The 23,715-nt window shown below is 34.1% G+C and overlaps 6 protein-coding genes and 1 non-coding gene across 7 annotated transcripts; 4 read left to right on the top strand and 3 right to left on the bottom strand.

Moving 5' to 3' along the window:
* Nucleotides 1-480: 480 nt before the first annotated feature.
* On the bottom strand, nucleotides 481-657 carry RO3G_07879 (uncharacterized protein; the record flags this gene model as incomplete). Its single annotated transcript, XM_067662469.1, has 1 exon — nucleotides 481-657. One exon carries the CDS (start codon nucleotides 655-657, stop codon nucleotides 481-483), a length of 177 nt encoding a protein of 58 aa, XP_067518570.1.
* A 4,626-nt stretch (nucleotides 658-5,283) lies between these two features.
* Nucleotides 5,284-7,215, bottom strand: RO3G_07878 (uncharacterized protein; the record flags this gene model as incomplete). Its single annotated transcript, XM_067662468.1, has 6 exons — nucleotides 5,284-5,551; nucleotides 5,600-6,049; nucleotides 6,101-6,144; nucleotides 6,189-6,386; nucleotides 6,430-7,137; nucleotides 7,189-7,215. The coding sequence occupies 6 exons, from the start codon at nucleotides 7,213-7,215 to the stop codon at nucleotides 5,284-5,286; spliced, it is 1,695 nt and encodes a 564-aa protein (XP_067518569.1).
* Nucleotides 7,216-11,814: 4,599 nt separating this feature from the next.
* Nucleotides 11,815-12,162, top strand: RO3G_07877 (uncharacterized protein; the record flags this gene model as incomplete). Its single annotated transcript, XM_067662467.1, has 1 exon — nucleotides 11,815-12,162. One exon carries the CDS (start codon nucleotides 11,815-11,817, stop codon nucleotides 12,160-12,162), a length of 348 nt encoding a protein of 115 aa, XP_067518568.1.
* A 1,345-nt stretch (nucleotides 12,163-13,507) lies between these two features.
* RO3G_07876 (uncharacterized protein) lies at nucleotides 13,508-14,092 on the top strand (the record flags this gene model as incomplete). Its single annotated transcript, XM_067662466.1, has 1 exon — nucleotides 13,508-14,092. One exon carries the CDS (start codon nucleotides 13,508-13,510, stop codon nucleotides 14,090-14,092), a length of 585 nt encoding a protein of 194 aa, XP_067518567.1.
* A 2,084-nt stretch (nucleotides 14,093-16,176) lies between these two features.
* On the top strand, nucleotides 16,177-17,208 carry RO3G_07875 (uncharacterized protein; the record flags this gene model as incomplete). The annotated part of the gene is made up of 1 exon (XM_067662465.1): nucleotides 16,177-17,208. The coding sequence occupies one exon, from the start codon at nucleotides 16,177-16,179 to the stop codon at nucleotides 17,206-17,208; it is 1,032 nt and encodes a 343-aa protein (XP_067518566.1).
* Nucleotides 17,209-18,570: 1,362 nt separating this feature from the next.
* Nucleotides 18,571-18,642, top strand: RO3G_19086. The gene has a single exon. It is a non-coding gene; the product is annotated as a tRNA-Met (tRNA).
* Nucleotides 18,643-21,319: 2,677 nt separating this feature from the next.
* RO3G_07874 (uncharacterized protein) lies at nucleotides 21,320-22,031 on the bottom strand (the record flags this gene model as incomplete). Its single annotated transcript, XM_067662464.1, has 3 exons — nucleotides 21,320-21,559; nucleotides 21,844-21,973; nucleotides 22,027-22,031. The coding sequence occupies 3 exons, from the start codon at nucleotides 22,029-22,031 to the stop codon at nucleotides 21,320-21,322; spliced, it is 375 nt and encodes a 124-aa protein (XP_067518565.1).
* Nucleotides 22,032-23,715: the final 1,684 nt, after the last annotated feature.

Genomic DNA, 23,715 nt, shown 5'->3' with positions numbered 1-23,715 from the left:
GGACATTTGAGGTGATAGATAGCATGAATGACAAGTTGAGCAAAGAGACTGCATGCGACAAACTCTTTATCATCTTAATCGAAGTCATCATATTAAGGGTTTCGAAGGTTGTTTGGATCCAGAGGAACATAATCGTCAAATAAAGGGATTTCAAATTTTTTCAATTGGGAGCAGACCACAGCTTCATAATTATTATAAATGAGGAAGGCAACGAGATGGCGGTCGGGTAATTAATGCCGATGACACGACTGCTGTTTATATACAACTGTCAAAGAAGGATCGTAGTTGGCTAATGGGAAGGCGGCGTTGTATAGTGAGGTAGAGGTATTTAAATCCTTGGTTGGCGGAAGGATGACTGAAAGTGCCAGTTGTAGCGATTTGGCTAGGAAAGGGTGAAGTGTGCTTAGGCTTGGAGGATTTTTGGACGGGAGGAGATCCAAGTTCAGAAGATATGGGATGTTTGTTGGACGTTTTAACTTGTCATGGCGAAGGAAAAGCAGGTGGACGGAAAACGGTGGCAGTAGAAGCATGCGTGGGTGCAGTGGCATTGGAAGTTTGAGATAACCGCTCAAGGAGGGAAGCGTTTTGTTGTTGTAGTTGGTTGATTTCAGCCTTGGTTGCAGCGAGTTCTGTTTGTAACTGTTTTACAGTAGGCATGTTCAGGTCTGGTGTTGTGGATACTTTTTTAAATACGACACAAATCTATTGAAAGTCATGGAAGGTGGAAAGAAGTTTTTTTCACAGTTTCATATGTTTAAACATTTATTTTCTCTACAAATTGAATTGAAACCCAAATGGGTGCATGATGATTTAGCTTTTATCGTTTCCGCCCGGGTCAGATTAAAAGAAAACGAGTGGAAGCCAAAAACTCCTTATGAGATCAAGGGCAAAAATGTTTGAAGAAACAAATGATGACAAGTGTAAGAGACGCTAGCGAGAGGAATTGGGAAGCCAATCGAGGGATCTTTGCCTAATATAGGATGGTGGTGAAGGCGGAAACTTGTCATGGCATAGGTAGTCGAGTTCATGGTAGATGATACAGATAATAGACCATCTAATAAATCAAGAAAAGAATGTTGTGTTCGGCGAGGTAATTTATTCAGAAAGAAGGACAGAGGATGGACAATTGTTTCAGATAATTATAGTTGACGGTGCATATTGAGACAACGAATAGAATGGGACTTTGTAAGTGTATGTGAAGGATGGAAAGGATATGGCCAGGATGTACCAACATGCAGTCATCCAAGACGCCAACGCATTCAACGATTTCATTATATTCTAGTCATTGGTATCCATAAAATAGGTTCCAAAGAAATAACCGGACGACATTGGGAATGGAGTGTAATGTTACGGGAGGAGCGATTTTGATAGAAGTTGTCTTGTCAGAACTGTAACTAAATTTTTTTAGAGTTCCATTGCCTAGTGTTTTAAGGTAGGATAGATATTTTTTTTCATAAAGGTGATTTTGAGAGTATACTATTGTGAATAACTATTAAAACGACGGATATAGCACAATAGGCCAGAAAGCAGAGTATCATCTGGAAGCGTGAAGGAGCGAAGAAGGAGTCGAAATTGGAGAGTGCAGGCACATTCATGTATGAAAGACATTTTCGTAAGGAGGAGCAGCGCCTTGGTAGGGGATCTCTGTTTATACACTTGCATTACTCTTAATCCTTCTGTTCTTTGATGAGTTTAAAATTTTCATTTGTTAAAAAAAAGAATAGAGATACTTGTACTTGTCATGTTGTTGGAAATATTGATGTCCCAGTTCCAAAATACATAAGCTATCTTGGAAACAAGGATAATTTGACTATGAACTTGCTTGGTGCATGTCAAAGAGCAAATCCTGCACGAATTACAGATCCTCAAAGTCTTAAATTCTTTCATTAAGTAACAAACAAGCCATCGACAGTTTTTCATTTCTTAAATGCACACTACCAAAGGAACAGAGGTTTATGGCCGATGAGCTTAATGATTTAAACTCTAGTAACTGATACATAGTTATAAATACATATGCGTTTTGTTGGTGGCAAGTGGGTCAAATGCTATAGAGCATTTGGTATTGAAGTAAGATGTAAATTTCAACGTAGCTTAAGCACCTGATAGGGTCGAGTGCGACTGAATGATCTGAACCGAATACTAACTCTACAAAGCTCATCACTTTCTTAAGCGATCAATTGCTTTGTATTCAATTGAGTATAATTTTTTATTAGATACTCTGATTAAAAATGCTTTTATCATCGAAACGTAGCCAAGATTTACAAAGCATAAAAAATTCGCCACTTTTCGGCAATTCGGAAATATGATTTATCCATGCCTTGCGCAGGTATCAAAATGTAACATGGAGATACAAGCATTACATTTTATTGGATGAGCTGCAAATACTAATTTCTGGGCAAAGTATAGGCTTACAAAAGTCAAGAAAAAAAAAACCTTCTGCTTTAAAGCAAAAATGAATTTTATTCAACTTGTAGATAAATTATATCATAAGGCTTTAGAAAAACTTTTAGCATCACATCAAGAAATATCAAAATGATCTTATATCAGCATTGCTGTTTTATTAGTAGTCATTGAGCAGGGTATTCTTATATTATTATACCTAAATAGCTTCGTCATATACCTAGTGTACCCTTCTCTGCTTTGGCTAACTTACTTTTAAATAGTCGGGCTCAAGTAGCTCAATTTAAGCAAATAACTCAACCTAACATCTGTAAAAATGATTGACTCTATATTGTATGAACCAATGGATATCAAATATAGTATTTAGTATGTATTCTTTCCATAGAGTAAAATCCCACTCAATTGGACAATTTTTATCACTAATCCAATGATTGCTAAATATATTCTGCTTAAAATAAGGGACTTTGAGAATAATTAACTACAAAACATATAATTCATTTGACAAAGGACAGGTATTCCAAGTCACATGATGTCCTGAATATGCTTAGTCCTAATAGCTTTTTGTTCGTTTTATGGATCTTCAAAATGTTGCTTTTGCAATCGAACAAAATTGGAAAAAGCAACAAAAGATTTTGAATAAGGATTTGGTATCTAGTCGTAGATAACAAGGACATAGATCACAAATACTGTTTTTAACCGATCTATGCCTGCAAAGACAATATCAAACGTACTATCCACTCTTTATTCTGATATTGAAAAAGAAGATGGTACTGATCATATCATTGAAGCTATGAAGAATGTTGCTCTTGACGTCCTCGGCCTCTTTTTTTTTTTTTTTTTTTTTTTTGGTAAATATGAATCCCTGATGTATACATTTGTTGTTTTAACACTCATATCACAATTTTGAGTTTAAAGCCTTACAAGAAAATCCTGATGAATAGACCAAAACTTACGAGTTTGTGAACAATGTGTTATTCAACCCTGTTTTGAACTTTTTTAATACGCTGAGTAGGCTGCTATCAATCGTTTCACCCACAAGAAGAAAAACAATGGCTGCTATTGACAAGTTTAACGGAATGGCAAGGCAAAATCGTGTATAATTACAAAACGGAGCATGTTCAATTAACCTGATACTGAAAAACATTTGCTTACGTTAATATCGGAAGCAGAAGAAAGTGGAGAAGGCTTACTTTCAAATACAGAACTTCGAATACGTGTCCCCTCCCCTCCCTCCTTTTTTTTGAGGAAATAGTATAAACTTGTTAACAATTAACAAAATTTGGCTACCTTTTTCTTTGCCGGTATGTTGAATTGAAAATAATGTTCAAGATCATTGTAATTCACTCTTTTATTACAGGACATGAGACGACTGTCAATATTTTACCTTTTACACCTTATTATCTCGCTGAGAATAAGGTATATTAGTAACAAGATATGAAGAAAGCTCACTGCTCATATGTTTTCAGTATAAAATATTTAGCAAACATTAATAGAGGAAATCATTAGCACTCTTAATGATAAACCGGTAGAAGTCTTATCTACATTTGAGCAGTTGAAATAAATGGAATATTTAGATCTTGTCATAATGGAGATAGTATCCACTTTTTGTTGAACAGGACAGCGTAAGCTGAACATGCCACTTTAGACATTATGTCTCGCTGGACCTTTTGATACGATAGTACCAATATTTGCAACAGAAGATATAGTATTGTCTAGTAATCTAATTCCAAAAGGAACAATATCGATGTATATGCGCACCATAATCCAGACTATTGGAAGGATCATGATCAATTTATACTAGAGAGATTTCTTAAAGGAGAAGAGTGTGGATCCTATGGAGGGCTGACTTGGTTACCGTTTGGTAATGGTGTTCGACAATGCATTGGCATGAACTTTAGTCTACCTGAATGGCGCATTGCATTAACCTTGATGAGTAAATGACTGTAACCAATAGGCCTATGTATTAGTGAGAAGATACGATATTCCCAAGGACCCTATCTACTATGGCGCCGCTGTTTTCGATTACACACCAATAAAACTCCATTCTCACTTCAATTGATATTTACGAAGAGACAATAATTTATTTTTAATAAATATGTTTAAACAAGCTGAGCTTTTCGTTTCTTTGCCATCATGTGAATTGAGCTTGGATAATCCGATGCATATACTTTGACACTAATACTTTTACTATGTGCAGTTATGATTTCGGTAAAGTACATTTTAAATACTCATCCAAATATCTGCATTAACAGATGATGGTATCCTGCTACTATGAGGGATTATCCAAGAAATGATGCATGTATTTTCAAATGAGAGTAACTGATTTCCTCTTTTAAAAGCTTCTATTTTTGTTGTGGTATCAGTTAAAAATTTTCACAAAAGAAAGGTGTGCGTTTTCATTCCTTTACATTTATTATGCAATAACAATATTAGCTGCCTTTTGTAACTCCCATATTTTACTATCAAAAGTACTACAGACATTAAGCAAAAGAGGTATATCATTTTGATTTAACCTAACAAGAAAATGATAAATAAATCTATATGGATTGAATAATTTATTACCCTAATTGAGTAGCTAATTTATCTATATTTTCTATTATTGTATTGTCCTCTTGTACATAATCTTGTAGCATTGTACTATACAAATAGATCAATTGAAGTCTATCTTCCATTATATCAAACAGTCTCTCCGCTGATTCAATCCCTTGTCGAGCGTATATTTCAGTAATCTCAATTAACATATCATGAACCAAGTTGGACATAGAGATGGCATTCCAATGGCCATTATTCATGTTTGACAATCTATGATTTAATACTCGGCATTTACTAAAAAAAAATGGGTTTAGTAGAGAGAGAGAGGAGAGAGAGGAACATTGTTGATGGTTACAATTGATTAGTGTCTATGACAAGACAAGAAGCCTCTAATACTGAATCTGTCAAAGTAAATTGTTCAAGTGTACTACGTAAATCAGCGTCAATAACAGAAGTGGAGGGTAAAGCAGGTAAACCCATGAGAACAAAGTCTGATTTGTAATTATCACAATAACTAGCCATGAGTGATCTTCCATAAGATTTAGCATACAATCTGTCCGTTTTGGTATCTGCTGTATCTTCTTGAGTGATATCAGGTTCCATATGTACAATAGATGACCTATACGATCATATAAGAAATCAACCATTCTAGTACTTCAAACATTACTTTGGCATCATGACTGGATAACTTCCTGAGGAAGATACATTGGGTATGTCAATAGAAGAGATGGATGGTGAAGATGAAGATGCAAATGGATCTGGAGACCACTCTTCATTTGTACTGTATCTATTGGATGAAGCTGACTCGAGTGAAGAACAAAAGATGTCTCGTGGCTGATGTGTGTGAGAGTTAGGTATTGCGATGGATTCTACGTCACCAGTCAAGTGTCGCACAATTCTATCTTCAAAACGCGTAGTGTCGTCCTCTTTGATCTCTTGACTAAAGATAGAATCCTCAATCATGCTCTTTGTTCTTTCTTCAATATTCTCATAAACTTCATTGCATCGAATAAAATAAGTTAGAATATAAAGTATCCTTTGTACAACACTTGGTCTTAATCCAATGACAATTGTCCTTGCGATCCTTGATGGAGTACCAATAAAACCATAAAGGTCACTATATGAATTACATGGATCAATTTTAACTGTCTTCTTATAATCCATTTACCTTAATTGAGCCCATAATGGATCGTAATTACCATGATGAAGATGCTATGTTTAAATGAATAAGAAATCTCCAAGGCACGTACACTTACAATGTTTGTATTTGGAGGAGCGACAGTATAAACCCAAGAGAGATGATGCATCAAGACAGCTGTCAAAAGAGTTGATATAAAATAATGATGCGTCTTGTTATCAAATTGTTGTATGAGGTCCACAAATTCTTTAATCAGACTTGCTTGATAAGTCAACTTACGATGTGGAAAAGTAGACATGTTTAACCAAAGAGGTTCCTAGTAAAGATGAATAAATGATTGTATTTAATGGTATTCTTACTTGTATTCTAGGGGTTGTATAAAGATCAAAAAATGATTTCTTAAATTGAGAAACAGCTTCTGTTAGGATTGAATCATGTTGAAAGGTATCAGAATGTAAATAAAAAGGATTAAAGTTTCTTTTTCTTGTTAAATTTGAAATAGGATGTTTGAAATATTGATATAGCTGTTTAAATGCGATTGATTGTAGTTGATGTAATCTATTTTCAATTAAAGCAAAATGAGAGAATATGAAATCATATAATGTTTCATTCTTATCCAAATTGATAATAAATGCTACGGCATATTTCATTCTACAATTATTAATAGTTGATTTAGTAGGTGTTGTAGGTAATGGGGTTGGGCTGAATAATGTTTCCATATTAGTTTGACTAAATCTACGATTTCTTTTGATTTGTAACCCTAATATAGGTGGATAATACAAGTGTCCATCTTCATCACTTTCCGATATATTATCTTCGAAGAAAATAGATGAAAATTCACTATTGATAGATGAAAATGAAGTACGTCTTTGACTGTTGTTGTTGTTTAATGTAAATAATTTTGAAATAATAATTTGTAGCTGTTTATCTCTTTTGTAATAATGAATCTTGGTATTCATTCCTTTGTATGCGAGTGGTGCAGTACCAAAGATCATTTCACCAATCAAATCTAATTTTCGATTACCACTACTACTATTACTACCACTACTATTACTATTATTATTATTCTATATAAACAATTGAGTTTTTTCATTCTATGAATTCAATGGATAAATTACATGTCTGTGATCAGATAAAGAAGGCATTGTTTTCAGATAAGTATGGGGATGTCTTGTATGAAATGATGAACTAGTTGTAGTAGAAACTAAGTTTGATTTTATTCTATTATCATTCCATGAATGTGCCATATTTGTTGTATTTGTAGTTGTATTTGTCTGATTGTTATCTGAATCATAAAGTATCGTCTTATTCGATTCACCTCCATCTTGACAAAATATAATTCTTACATCTTCTTTTTGTATAGATTCTGGTTCCCAACTATACTTCAAGTTAATATCCTTTCTTTTTCTCTCTCTCTTTTTCTCCTTTTTTTTTTTTTTTTTTTTTTTATTTCATTCTGAAATACACTTGTGGTTCAAGTAGTTGTTTTGTATAATTGTCTTGACTGTCATGTATATTTTTGCTTTTAAATAATCTATGAAGCATTATTTCTTTTTTCTCTTTTCTATTTTATCCATGAATAATAAAAGAGAGAGAGAAAAAATAATCAAATAGTGTATGACAATCATGACAGTCAACTGAACGGTCACATGATATAACATATATTTAAACAGTTCTTTCCTGCTCACCTCATTAAAGACCAATAATCTTTACTCAATAATATCGGCATATCTTCCCTTCATTTAAATTACTTTATTCACTGTAAATCATTGCAAATATAATCTTTTATAAAGATAGTCTATTAATCTCCAAATTAACATCATTGGCGTAGTTAGCTTTACAGTCATGTAGAGGAATATTATTGAAACATTATTCACAAAAGATAAAATTTAGATCAATGTTATGGTTTATGATATGACTTTTTCCTTAATGAAAATATTCTTAAACTATTCTCAGAAAGTGAAGTTACATTTTTACAAACTGTACAATACTATTCATAAATACGAATTCATGAAGTATTGAATATATTATACGAGAGCATAAGGATCTTTATTGTTCCCGCCCCCTCACCTCTTTCTTTTGTGCTTTTTACTTGTCTCATTCCAGAAGATAAAGTACAAGAATTATAAAAAAAAATTATTATTATTTAAACTAAGTAGTACAAATTCGATAAATAAAGTAGAAAAGTTGATAACAACAAAGATCCTAGCTCGACGTATAATACATATAAATGAATATATGTTTTTTTTTTTTTTTTTTTTTACATATTGTATATTTTCAACATATTGTATATTTTCAGCGAAAATCACCCAAAATAATCGCCTTTTTTGGACGTAGGGAGTAAAATATTTCCTGAAAAGGTAAAGACTCCTGATAATTAGCTGGAATTTTGTAAAAATGATAATAAAATTGCGAAAAATAGACACACTTCAAAATGCTCTCAAAGATCATGGAATCATGTAAATGACCCGAGTTTTCGTATATAAAATGAAACACTTGTAAATAATATGCTTACTATTTTTTCGTAATTTTTTTGGGTAGTTATATATTTTTTCTCGAGTTTTCAAAATGACCTGTCTTATTTACCTTTACTTTTTTTTTTTTTTTTATAAGTAGCCGAAGCTCAAGTTTATTAATATGACGATTAAGATCGAGTCACAGCTTTGTTTTTGGGTTTTTAAATTTTTGGAGGATTAACTCTCTTTTTTTTTGGGTTTTTGTGTTAACTCGTAAGAATAAAAAGACTATAAAATTCAACGAGACTGAAAAAGTTCTATTTTATTTAATATTGTAATATCTGGTATTTATATTCTTTTCATGGAGGCTTAATTAATTATAACTGCAGATCTAGTGTGAATAAACTTTAATGTAAAGATCTGTTCCAGGTTATGCAAGTGGGCTGTTTTATAATTATTTCTTAAGTAGATTTGTTTTTATGTCGCATTGCATCCGGAGTTATATTAAAAACTTGCATCGAGTTAAAGGAGTGGAATTAGTTATGACCGAATAATAGAGAAAAGACTGTAATAAATCTTTGTAAAGCATTCACTACTCTGATTTCTTATAAATTGAATATGAATCATGTTTAAAGTATGTTGGGATACGACAGTTTTGTGTGTTATAGATGAAGTTATGGAATTAGAAAATGAAAATAAAATAGAAGTAAAAAAATTTGAGACTAAGTTAAACCAAAGAACAGGGTGGGAGTGCACGGTGTGAGCAGCCATTTTGTACAAGAGTTTCGTGATGTAGTTGCCGAGAAAGTTTTTTAGAACTGTTGAGGATGACAGGAGTTTGAATAGGAATATTATCAAAAATGAACGCCCAGTGAGCGCGCCAAACAGAAAGCAAGGTGTGACCGATGATCGCAGCAGATGAAATATCAAAGCTGAATGAGGAAATGGGAGGGAACTTCAATTGGAATAGTGCATGAGCGACGGAAAAGGAGGAGAAGCATTGCGTTGGAAAGTGCGCGTTCCATATGCTTTGCCAAACAAGCAGTTTTGGAGGGCACAGATAGTGAAAGTGTTCCAAAGTTTCTTCTTGATCAGTGCTAAGGATACATAAGATTATAGTCACTTTATTTTAGTAAAAGGAATCTAATATGATCCTAAATAATATGTTGACATAACTTGGAGTCATTTATAACATTATTCCCAGCACAGATCAATAAAAGACTTTGATTAGATTTTTATATTAAGCTTTATTCATATTAACTTCACACAGTCAAATAATATGACATGGTTGTAATATAGTTTATTGATGATACGAGCATGTTGAATAAGGAATGACAGTTACTTACCGGATCATCTTTAATCTTGAAAACATTTATCCTAACTGAGATATCATTATTAGCCATAATATACAATCACGGAACTAGAGGATTTTATATTCATCCGTACCGTCTCCTAAATAGTCCTACATCCAGAGCTATCTGAAGCCATCCCAATAGCATAATTGACAATACAAGTTAGGAACAGGCTAAACTAATAATTAGAAATAGTAATCATCTATTCTGTCGAATTGATCATAAATCTGTCCTAATTCTTTATCCGTATCATGTCTATAAATACTCTCACTTTTTACATGTAGAATTATTTATCATATTCAATCTTAGTTATCTTAACTTAATAAAGAGATACCAAGCTCTAACAGTATTTCTTTATCTTTGTTGTTATACTACTTTTACCTAAAGCCCCCCTATCCCAAACAATCAGGACAATTTAAGCAAGAGGGAGACGGAAAGATAGACGGGAGCAGTCGATGAAGGTTGGATCTAGTAGGGAGTTTGTGGTGTAGTAGTCGATACCACACGTTCCTACAAGAGTGTGAAAGGGGGATTTTCCAGAATTGACGCCAACCGTCTGGACGCAGAGGAAAGAGGATCTTTGGACCACTGGTCAGAAGTATGCATAGTCGGCGGTATTTTTTTCACAAAAATAAAAATGGAGATTTCAATAGGACCCAAAATTATATACAGTGGGTCAAAATACCTCACAAACCTCAACACTTTTTGACGTTATAGTCTTCTAGATTACTCAATAGCTTTTGTATCTTTCTCAAACTTTGCACAGATGTTGTACAATAAGTTGAGTCTATTTGCATAAAATTCTGTCGACGGAAATTGAAAATGAGCGAATAAGCAACTATGAACTGGAGGCGGTCTATTTGTGAGGTATGTTGTATAATGGTTTAAGTAGTAAAAGAAAAGGTAAGAACAAAGATCAAGAAACAGTTTGGGTACTTTTTGAGACTGATCTTTATTTCAGTTTAAGTTAAAGTAAAAATTATTCTAATTGAAGGCAGGTATTTATATCTTATTGAGTGAGTGGCTTGATATCTTCTATTGTGATCGTTCTTCTAATATTCAGGTACTTTAGCAAGAGTTATCTATAATTATGATTATGAAAACTTTTCATTTGTTCTTTTGTATGCCTGTCATAGATTATCTTTTATTCTGGGAATTCCTCACTGAATTGAATAACGTTATTTTACGCGTTATTTCAATTATGTGAAAGATTAGCAATATTCCTGACATTGGATTGGATTTGGTTATTTTAGTTGATACTTTTTCTTATCAAAGAACTCTCATGAATACAATACATATTCTAAAAGAATATGTTTAATTGGAATTGATTGTATGATCTTACAGTGACCCACAAAATTGTCCCAATGTTTCGTAATTTTCTCTTCTAGAGCTTGTAGAACCCTAGTTATTAAGCTAATGTACACCTTGTTGTATATCATTCAATAGCCAAAGTCATGTATAAGCAAAAGATGTGACGCAAATTCAGATTAAAACAGCGCCAACGGAGATAGAGAAGCTAAACAACAAGCGGTGCATTGGGACAATTTTGTGGCACTTTTGAAAAAAAACGAAAAGCGATGAAATATCGACCCACAAGTTGTACAGATGTACCAAACTGCTTACAAATGCACATCGTATGATTCTAAGTTGATCTTTACTCATTGCTGAAGTTTTAATCTCCTACTGATTTATTACTCGCCCATTATATCTCAACATGAAACAAGTCTCTCAAGATACAGTTGTTCGAGCAATTTCGTTACTTAAACAAGGTAAGTCGGTTCGGGAAGTGGAAGGTGTTACTGGCCTAAGTAAGAGTACTGTTGGGAGGCTCCGAAAAACCCATTGCGTTGGACTTGAAAAGCCAAAAGCTGGTCGGCCCAAGGTGCTATCTGCGGCTGATGAGCGTTATTGTGTGCGCCAAGTGACCAAAAACCGCATGTATAGCGCAACAAAGGTGGCTAAGGAGCTAGAAAAAGACACCGGAAGAAAAGTAAGTGCCGAAACCGTGTGCAGACCCCTTCGCAAGGCCGGTCTTGGTGCGATTGAGAAGCCAAAGAAGCCTTTGCTTAGTGCTAAAAACATCCGTAAGAGGCTTTCTTGGTGTATGGCTCACAAGGATTGGACAATAGATGATTGGAAACGTGTTGTTTGGTCGGATGAGACAAAAATCAACATATTCAATTCGGATGGACGCACCTGGACTTGGATTCGATCCGGAGAAAGCCTAAAATCGCATCATGTGAAGATGACTGTAAAACACGGTGGAGGCAATATCATGCTGTGAAGTGCCATTACTTACGCTGGAGTTGGTTGGATGTGCAAAATCAATGGTAACATGGATAGAACATTGTACAAAGAGATTTTGGAGGATGAACTGGAGCGTACAATTGAGTATGGGACCAATAAGCTAGGGCTAGAAAGACATCAGATGATCTTCCAGCATGACAATGATCCCAAACATACGTCTAAATTAGTAAAAGAATACCTTAAAGTGCAATCCTACAACATCCTGGAGTGGCCTGCACAGTCCCCTGACTTGAATCCAATTGAAAATATGTGGTCATTATTAAAGAGAAGGCTAAATGATTATGAAACAGCACCAAAAGGCATGAATGAATTATACGAACGAGTAACTAAAGTTTGGTACGACTTAATGAAGCCAGAAGAGTGTCAAACGGTTATATAAACAATGCCTAAGCGTATAAAACAATGTATCAAGAACAAAGGACGCTAGACTGACTATTAATATCAGATAAATAAACCATTTTGTTTTTTTTCAAAAGTGCCACAAAATTGTCCCAATGCACCGCTTGTTGTTTAGCTTCTCTATCTCCGTTGGCGCTGTTTTAATCTGAATTTGCGTCACATCTTTTGCTTATACATGACTTTGGCTATTGAATGATATACAACAAGGTGTACATTAGCTTAATAACTATGGTTCTACAAGCTCTAGAAGAGAAAATTACGAAACATTGGGACAATTTTGTGGGCCACTGTATTTAAATAAACTTATACTTTATTTTATTTTAATTATGATCTTGTATTAAGATTTATATTCATTAATGTCAACTACAATCAGTTACTGTTCTACAACAAGGTATTTTGACTTTCATCAGTTATTTCTTTTCTCCGCCATAGGTCATTCCAAACAATGTTCCGGCAAGTTTTAGACTGAAATATGTGACCTTTTTGGACTATATTTTGGGATTTCCTTATTGGGTTTGACCCCACCTAATTTGGAAGTTGTTATTGTTATTGTAATTCCTAAAACAGTTATGTCTACCTGATATAAAAGCATCAATCATACTTGTCTTTGTCTTTTCTCTTTGGGTTAAACTTATTATAACTTTCAGGAGATTTAGAAAAAGTAAAGTATTCATCATTATTAATTTTATTATATTTAAACTAACTTCAATAAAAGCTGTTGTTATTTTTACAATCTCTGAATATAGTCTATTAAACAATCAAGTCACGAATTAGGAGTTTCTTATAACTTTTCAAGACATTTCCCGGTTAGCGCAGTCATCCCGGAACATAAAATTTAAATTTTGGAAAAGGATTGATTATTCTTTCTTTCGCTAATCCGTAAGTAAATTTCCATCTACTGCATCATCTATCCATCTGCAAAAATGCCCAAATCTTTAGCATACGAAACTCAAATGGACATCAAATCAGCAATAGAGCATGATGTATTGACTGATGTTACTGCAAAACGGTTTGGAGTGCATCAAAACACTGTTATCAACCATGCAAATAAGTGGATGCCTAACCGGATTCGCAAGAAAGGTAGCAAACAGCATCTTGTAAGCGACATCACTCGTCATCTAATCAAGCGAGAGGTCCTAAATGACTCATTAAGGACTACCAAGGAGGTCCACCTGAAGTTGGAAGAGTTGTGGCATTCTATGTCGATCATTCACGACTGGCGACGTGTCATCTTCTCAGATGAAGCCAAAATTAATATCTGGGGATCGGATGGCTGTAAATACTACTGGAAGCGTAAAGAAAACCGACTTCAGCCTCATCACATTGAAGTTACAGTGAAGCATGGTGGTGGTGGTATCATGTTGTGGGGCTGTATAACCAGTGAGGGACCCGGGTATGCATGTCAGGTATATGATGGTACCATGAATTTAGAGACATACCAAGAAATCCTTGGCACAAGCCTTAAAGACATGCTCGGGCGTTATAGAACAGTAACTGATTGTAGTTGACATTAATGAATATAAGTCTTAACACAAGATCATAATTAAAATAAAATAAAATATAAGTTTATTTAAATAAGATCATACAATCAATTCCAATTAAACATGTTCTTTTAGAATATGTATTGTATTCATGAGAGTTCTTTGATAAGAAAAAGTATCAACTAAAATAACCAAATCCAATCCAATGTCAGGAATATTGCTAATCTTTCACATAATTGAAATAACGCGTAAAATAACGTTATTCAATTCAGTGAGGAATTCCCAGAATAAAAGATAATCTATGACAGGCATACAAAAGAACAAATGAAAAGTTTTCATAATCATAATTATAGATAACTCTTGCTAAAGTACCTGAATATTAGAAGAACGATCACAATAGAAGATATCAAGCCACTCACTCAATAAGATATAAATACCTGCCTTCAATTAGAATAATTTTTACTTTAACTTAAACTGAAATAAAGATCAGTCTCAAAAAGTACCCAAACTGTTTCTTGATCTTTGTTTCTACCTTTTTCTTTATCATTTAAACCATTATACAACAACGTCCTCGCACATTAAGGATTAAATCTACTTAGAACTCTGAATTATCACTCCCGTCAGTATCTGCATTAGCAGGACGTAGAATAAATAATGGAATTATAGGCCCGTAAAGTATGGCTGATATCGTCGTCGGCATAAATATGCATTCAATCACAGATTTTGATATTGCTGAACATAAAAGCATATACCTAACAATTAACGATTCGCAGAGTTTGCATAATTATTTGCAGTGTCAAAAAGGAATCAAAGGCGACTCCCGACAAAAATACGTCTTCGTCAACAATGATAATGTACTAAGGGAGAAGATATACTTTTTGAAGGACTTGTATAAGACGGTAAAGATATATCCACTGAAGTTGCCTATTTGATTTTCTATTAATTCACTTCAATTCGAACGAGAACCTAGGCCGATTGAAAAAACCTACTTCGGGCAATTGGTACCAGAATAATAAGAGAAACACCAAATAGATAAAGGCAAGTGTACGTTATAAGAGAGAGCGAATAAACAAAGATTAAAGAGAACCTCGATTATTCAAAAGAAAGAATAAAAAAATAAAGTAAAAAAAATAGGTCGATTTTTCGATATCCTTTATTCAATAACAATTTACAAGACTTTATATGCTTTTGCAAATGCATAAAGTATTATCAGAGAATCAGTAGCATTAACAAAAAATAAACAGATCAGGACATGGACGAGGGTAACTGATGATAAGGAAAGAAAATAAAACATCAGACAAAAGAAAACGTCAAACGGAAGAGAGAAAACAAAACATATGATCTGAGCGAATGTCATCGGAAGAAGCACCCAATATACAGTGGCTACCAAAACCGTTCGCACAAAACGTATTTTTTCCTTTCTGAATCTTTTGTGACCTATTGCGCATAAAAGATACCATATCTAATACATATTTCCTAAGAGTACAAACTCTTGGCTTTCTGATGAAGTATAAAATGTCACCCTATGCGCACCCTAACTCGTACTACGGAGAATCAAAACTCAAAGGCACATTCGAACGGTGAAGTGTTTTAAGTATAAAAATATGAACAAAGAAGAATTAACGAGACCGAACAATAGTTCTAAAGTCGAATACTTTTATTAAAGAAAGATTCCAAGGCTATTTATATTAGTTGAGCAAGACCTGAGATTAAATGACAAGAGATAGTTACGACCGATATGATTTGACATGTATAAGAAAAATTTTATAAACTGATGTAAATAATCAATTGTTGAGATGAAAGTGAAACTTGGCTGTTCAGGGCAGTTGGCAATTATCAGGATCTATTCTTATTCAAACTCATTTGTAAAGATTTAGCTTAGAATGATAAGACTGTTATCTTATTGACATGTCTAAACATGACAAACGGTTTTGGGGCCACGCTTGAGGAATTCTTCGATTGCGATAAACGCAGTCACTGCACCCTCCAATTCTTCCAGAACTTTCGCTGCTTACTAATTCACCACTGCGCATTATTTTTTTGCCTTTTTTTCTTTGTCATTCGCACATTCTCATTTCGACATCTCGACATCTACCAAGTAATTACCCAACATGCAACCATTAACAGAAGATCGCAAGAACACTATCGAGTTTTACCTTCGTCAAGGTTTTTCTTATCATAAAATTGCAAAGTTAGTCAAAGTATCATCCTCTACTGTTCATAAAATTCGTTTGGAGTTAGGCTTGCCTGCTCGAATTGACAAAGGTGGTAGACCAAAAGCGCTCACTAAGCGGGAACAGCAGCATCTCGTTCGTGCTGTAACAGTAGATGGTCTCGAAAATGCTGTACAAGCACAGCAGACGTTAGAGCAGAACTTGGGCAAGTCAGTTTCTGTAAATACTGTACGTAGAGCGTTAAGAGATGCTGGTTTGGTCTCATTTGTCAGGCCAAAGAAACCTTTAATTAATGAAAGAAATAGAAAAAAGAGGCTCCAATGGGCTCGTCAGCACATTGACTGGACAGTAAACGATTGGATGAACGTCATATGGTCTGACGAAACCAAAGTCAACCGTTTTGGGTCCGACGGGAAGTCTTATGCATGGAAAGTGCCAGGCCAACCGTTAAAAAAGCACCAGGTTTGTGAGACAGTGAAGCATGGAGGAGGCTCTATAATGGTATGGAGCTGCATTAGCTGGTACGGTCCAGGCTATATTGTGGATGTGGGCAAGAACATGACAAAGGACGTTTATTTGGAGGTTTTACAAGATGACTTGATGAAGTCTTTGGCCTGGTATATGGAAGAAAGTGGAAAATCTACGAGTAAATTTATCTTTATGCAGGACAACGACCCCAAACATACAGCTAAAGTCGTATCAAAATGGCTAAATGAGCAAGAGTTTTATGTAATGAAATGGCCACCACAATCACCGGACTTGAACCCAATTGAAAACATGTGGCAATTACTTAAAAGACGGCTGTTTAAAAATTATGACTGCCCTCCATGTGGTATACATGAGCTATGGGATCGTATAGGACACACTTGGTACCAAATCACGGCTGAAGAATGCCAAAGGTTTATTAAAAGTATGCCCGATCGATGTCGTGCAGTTATTGAGGCTGATGGCTTGTATATTGGATATTAAATAAACTTATTTTAATTCATTTCGCTTTTAAAATATGTGGCCCCAAAACCGTTCGAATGTGCCTTTGAGTTTTGATTCTCCGTAGTACGAGTTAGGGTGCGCATAGGGTGACATTTTATACTTCATCAGAAAGCCAAGAGTTTGTACTCTTAGGAAATATGTATTAGATATGGTATCTTTTATGCGCAATAGGTCACAAAAGATTCAGAAAGGAAAAAATACGTTTTGTGCGAACGGTTTTGGTAGCCACTGTACGTCGAACCACCCAACTAAACCTAGAACCTCACCGACGAAAAAGAAAAGTGCACCCAACTGTATATGGCCATCAATTCACTTGAGCTCCGCCAGCAAGTTGCAGATCACCTGATCAACCCAGGGGTCCTCCTTCAGTTGGTGTCGACTATACCCGTTCTCCACTATAGACCATTCAGCCAATCATATTTCCCGTAGCGCTTCGTATAAACATATCTCCGAACCGAGTTGAGTTTATCAACCAGATTTACCAGTCACCTATCAACTGAGAATGTACTAAGGGAGATGATTACCACAGCAAAGACAAGAAATACCAACTAGAATAACTACTGTAAGTTCTATTAATTCACTTCAACTGCAACGAGAACCAAGGCCGACTGAAAAAACCTACTTCGTTCAATTGGTACCAGAATATAGAATCCAGGGAGAGTTTGTTAAGGTAAGTGTTCGCTTGTAATTACAAAAATAATCTCTGAGAGGAGAAGTATTTCTGTAAGGAGGTGTAAAGAATAAAAGTAAAAATAAAATAAGACTCGAATAAAATTGAATCAAAAATGAATCCAAGTAAAACGATGATGTTTATTTGCTTTACAATTGACAGTTATTTATACCTTTACAGATATCGATAAATACATTAAGTGACTATAAAAATATGAAAATATTAAATAAAAACAAGCCATTCAAGGGATAAACTTTCGATTATTGATAGAGATGGTGGTGATAACAAATTAACGTATGAGGAGTTGCTTGATCAGGGATAGAAGTAGAGGAGCAGTAGGTTCAGAGACAAAATATCCAAATTAAGAAAAATTATTCTAGCCAACTGGATCACTTTGTGACGTAGCCATCGAAACCCATTTCGGAACCGCTACGGACACCCCATTTCTTGTAAAATAATTTTCTCTTTTTATCTCTTTTTTTTTGTCTTTCCTTTTCCCTCTTTTATCGTTTCCTTTCCCGTCACCTCCTTCACCATCATACAATATACTTCCTTCACTAAAGAGTACACCATCCAGTCATATGGTCAGCGATTAACCATGATTATTTCTTGCTGCGAACTCAAGTCGAGTTTACTCCACCAAAGACCAAAATCTTGTCACAACAATACCTAGCATCTTAGCGCAGTGGCAGCGCGCCGGGCTCATAACCCGGAGGTCGGTTGATCGAAACAACCAGATGCTAGAATAATGTTTCTCAAACCCATTGATGAAGACGTCTTTCGTTTTTTGCTTTTGTTGCACGAATGATAATTCATTGTCACGTCTTTTGTGACGAAAATAGAGACCCTTTTAGTCAAACTGTACCACTTGTTGAAGAAAGTTCGGATCTGAACTAAATTCATACTGTTGAAAGATATACAGTCAAGTTTTTTTAGTACCACGCCAGTTAGAAAATGAACTTTTGCGTAACAACCTATTTGAAAACGGTGCATCAACTCTTTTGCTTGAAAACCAAAAACAACATAAAATTATAAAAACCAAAAGCATATAAATATCCTTATATCTTATCCCTATTTTCACTTCACTTTACTTTTGAATTTTATATTCTTTTTATATTTTCTTTATTTTATAAAACAATAAATCCATCAAGCGTTCAATTGAAACCCTTTGGTCTGTGTTCTATTTTAAAATACTGAAGTCCCTTGAAGTCAATAATTTTCATTGTAAACCTATTCCTAAACCTCAAGAGTTTAACCTAGTCTAACAAGTTTGATCTACTATTAGCAAGATCTGGTGGTCACTATCGACAAAACTTACATACTTAAAAACCTAAACCCGCAAACAAGCATATATTAAAGAAAATTAACAATGTAACACAATTATCTCTTTTGGACTTTCAACTGTAAACTAGTGTAGCTATGATTATGAAGATGTGAACGCCGAAACCTTCAAGTTTTAATTTTTGACGTTTTGTAAACCACTTTACAAATTGTCATTATTTTACCTATTTGACAAATTTTTAACCATTTGATATATTTTTTACCTTTTGATATTTTTTAACTTTTTGAAATATTTTTTAACCACTTCAAAATTTTTAACCTTCGTCAATATTTTTACTTTTTGTAAAAATTGAATTTTATATTTTTTGCTTATAGAAAGCCTAGCTTTTTATTCTCTTTTTGAAAAACTTCACTTAACTTGACTTACCTCAACTCGCCTTTTTTTAACAAATAAATATCTTTTATCAATAAACTAAGAATCTTTATCTCTGAATCTTTTGGTATACACTAAGTTGAAAAATTATTCGCGCATTTTATAAAAAAAAATAGCGTACTTTTTAAATAAAAAATCACACATCAAACAAAATCTATTAGCGCACCTTTTTTTAAAGAATTCACGTAATAAATAAAAAAAAGTTGGCACATTTTCTAACCAAATTTGACGACTGTCTTAATTGTAGGCTTATTTAATAAACTTGCGCATTTCGCGTATACAGTAATGTGTGAATTCTTTAAAAAGAGGTGCGCTAATTGATTTTGTTTGATGTGTGATTTTTTATTTAAAAAGTACGCTATTTTTTTTTATAAAATGCGCGAATAATTTTTCAACATAGTTGTTGTAGAACAGTAACTGATTGTAGTTGACATTAATGAATATAAGTCTTAACACAAGATCATAATTAAAATAACATAAAGTATAAGTTTATTTAAATAAGATCATACAATCAATTCCAATTAAACATGTTCTTTTAGAATATGTATTGTATTCATGAGAGTTCTTTGATAAGAAAAAGTATCAACTAAAATAACCAAATCCAATCCAATGTCAGGAATATTGCTAATCTTTCACATAATTGAAATAACGCGTAAAATAACGTTATTCAATTCAGTGAGGAATTCCCAGAATAAAAGATAATCTATGACAGGCATACAAAAGAACAAATGAAAAGTTTTCATAATCATAATTATAGATAACTCTTGCTAAAGTACCTGAATATTAGAAGAACGATCACAATAGAAGATATCAAGCCACTCACTCAATAAGATATAAATACCTGCCTTCAATTAGAATAATTTTTACTTTAACTTAAACTGAAATAAAGATCAGTCTCAAAAAGTACCCAAACTGTTTCTTGATCTTTGTTTCCACCTTTTCTTTTACTATCTAAACCATTATACAACAAGTGAAACTTGGCTGTTCAGGGCAGTTGGTAATTATCAGGATCTATTCTTATTCAAACTCATTTGTAAAGATTTAGCTTAGAATGATAAGGCTGTTATCTTACTGACATGTCAGAGCATGACACATGATCTTTACTATTCATCATTTCTGTAAATGAATAATAATGGATTAGGTACCTAGTCAACTTTGATCTGACTGGAGGCATTTCATATAAATATATCTTTCCTATCAATGAAGACGGGACAACTCTCCCAGATCAATTAAAGAACAATAAGATCTATAAAACAACGAATTAAAATTTTTCATAATCGATTCAGTGATCATTCTTCAGTCAAACATGTCAATTATTGAATCTACGCTCATAGCTACTCATTTATCCGCCAACTGATAGAAGAATATAAAAAGTAGACTTTGTAATGATTTCTTTTTAACAATTAAGGTTGTCTTAAAGTTCAGTCTCAAAAAGTATTCTTTAGGTTTTACTGCTATCTTTAAATTACTTTACCAGAACGTAACAATGTATTCATGTCATTCTGCAATGTCTTCTTGACCTCGATCTGCAAAATGTGATACTTACAGTTAGGATCATTTTATGTATTAGAATAGTTTGCATTGATTCCTGCTTACAGATCCGCTACAAGTTAAACGAACAAACGTCCATCATATTATAGAATACATTGTCAATGAGCATTTGTAGTTTTTTAGTTATTGGAAGTCCATCGTCCTGACTACTATTGCTACCACATTGCCTGTATCGTCATACGGTGCAGAATTTTCACTTGCATCTCCGGTTGAGTATGGCTTTGAAGTGTAGTCAGTATCCGGTCCGCTATCACACCGTAACCACCCTTGACGGTGAGCCAAATAATTTTTTCGTCTTTGAAGACCCGTAGCTCATCGGGTAGTACCGTGACACCTTCAGAAATACTACCATTGAAAGCGGAAAAATTATTTACGTCGTTTGAGGTAGTGTATGCCTGTGTGCAACAAACAGCGGGCACGCAATCTCACTTTTTTAGTCCGCCAAAGGTAGTTTTTTTGGACTATGTAAAAGATATGGTGCAAGGAGATTCCGGACCGGGTAATTGTTCTACGTAAAATCCAATTATAGCAATCGATGCGCCCGAATTTTCCGGATGGAACGGTGTAACTTTTATAGCCGTCACACTTAAACTCAGCTCGTAAATCGCATTACAACAGAAAAAAACTAGGACAATGTAAAAGATACGATGCAAGAGGATTCCGGGCCAGGTATTTGTACTACGTGAGATCCAAATATAGCAATCAATGCGCCCGAATTTTCCGGATCGAATGGTGTAACTTTTATGGCCGTTACACGTAAACTCAGCTCGTGAATCGCATTACAACGGAAAAAAACTACCTTTGGCGGACTAAAAAAGAGCGATTGCGTGCCCGTTATTTGTTACACATAGTCATCCGTTACCTCATATGATGCAAATAATTTTTCCGCTTTCAATGGTGGTATTTTTGAAGGTGTCACTGTATTACCTGACGAGCTACAGGCCTTCAAAGACGAAAAAATTACCTGGCTCACCGTCAACGGTGGTTACGGTGTGATAGCGGACCGGATACTACCAGTATTTGAAACCTATACACAACTGTCGATGCATTTGATGATTCTGCAACGAACAATGATACGTATGAAGAGGCCACAATAGTATTCAGGAGCTATGGGCTTCAAACCACTAAAACGCTACATTGGTTAAGTGTGTCATGTTCTGGTAAAGTAATTTAAAGATAGCAGTAAAACCTAAAGAATACTTTTTGAGACTGAACTTTAAGACAACCTTAATTGTTAAAAAGAAATCATTACAAAGTCTACTTTTTATATTCTTCTATCAGTTGGCGGATAAATGAGTAGCTATGAGCGTAGATTCAATAATTGACATGTTTGACTGAAGAATGATCACTGAATCGATTATGAAAAATTTTAATTCGTTGTTTTATAGATCTTATTGTTCTTTAATTGATCTGGGAGAGTTGTCCCGTCTTCATTGATAGGAAAGATATATTTATATGAAATGCCTCCAGTCAGATCAAAGTTGACTAGGTACCTAATCCATTATTATTCATTTACAGAAATGATGAATAGTAAAGATCATGACTTATTTATTGTTCATGCTTACTTTATAGGATGAATCTAATAGTGATAGTTTTATATAAAATAGAAGAAGAGTATATTTTATTTAATAAAGATTTAAATTATTATCTTTATCAATTTTAATATACTTCCTTTAGTTGTGATTATTCAATGTCTAGTATTATCAGACGCTGTTCTGCAACAGTTCATACTAATTCAATTTCGTTTTAGTAAAGGTATGCTTAGTAAACGTAATTTATTTTCTCTTAGATATACAGTAGTTACAAAAACTATTGCAACGCGAGTTCAAATCTCGCACGGAGACCAACATCTCTCCACGGATTCAACATATCAATGTAAAATTATAGTCATTTGTAAAACTGCATCTTGGCTCTTATGAGACATCACGGCTTATGGCTTTCCTTTGCTAGTCATGGAGATATTGTCAAATTAATGTCCCATTTTTAAAAATAGCCATATTTCATTAATTGTATTATTTAACTTCAAAACGTATATGCCACCATTTGCTTTAATAGCTGCATCTATTCTTGTTAGTATGCTGTTGAGATACCTTTGGCAAATATATTTGTGAAATATATTTCATTTTACGTATAAGTTTTGTCACTAACGGTCCAAACTTGTCGCATGTGTCTTAAATGCACTCAGTAGCAACATAAGTGAATGCCATACGTGCTCCACAGCGTTTAAATTAGGGATTTGTGATAAGCAGTATTAATATAGCGTACCTTATGTTCTTTTCATCATATAGTTGTCGATCGAGATGTATGTTTAGGCTCAATATCCCGTTGAAAGTAAATCTGTGTTTTGCGCCATTTGAAGCACTTCGATGTATACAGGTAGTTTATGCCAAGAATATGTTGATGTACTTCCAAATTCAATATCTAACCGCAAGCTTGATATGCATATCCAGAGCCTCATAAAGATATGCGTCCCCATAAGGTTAAATCAGGCCCGCTTTGCTTCACTGTAAGGTCGAGGTGATATGGTCGCAATATGTTGCTAGCTCTTGTC

This window comes from Rhizopus delemar, genomic scaffold, assembly GCF_000149305.1.
Source record: "Rhizopus delemar RA 99-880 supercont3.5 genomic scaffold, whole genome shotgun sequence".
Lineage (NCBI taxonomy): Eukaryota > Fungi > Mucoromycota > Mucoromycetes > Mucorales > Rhizopodaceae > Rhizopus > Rhizopus delemar.
The sequence above is the reverse complement of the archived record's forward strand: the minus strand, read 5'-3'. Positions and strand labels throughout refer to the sequence as shown.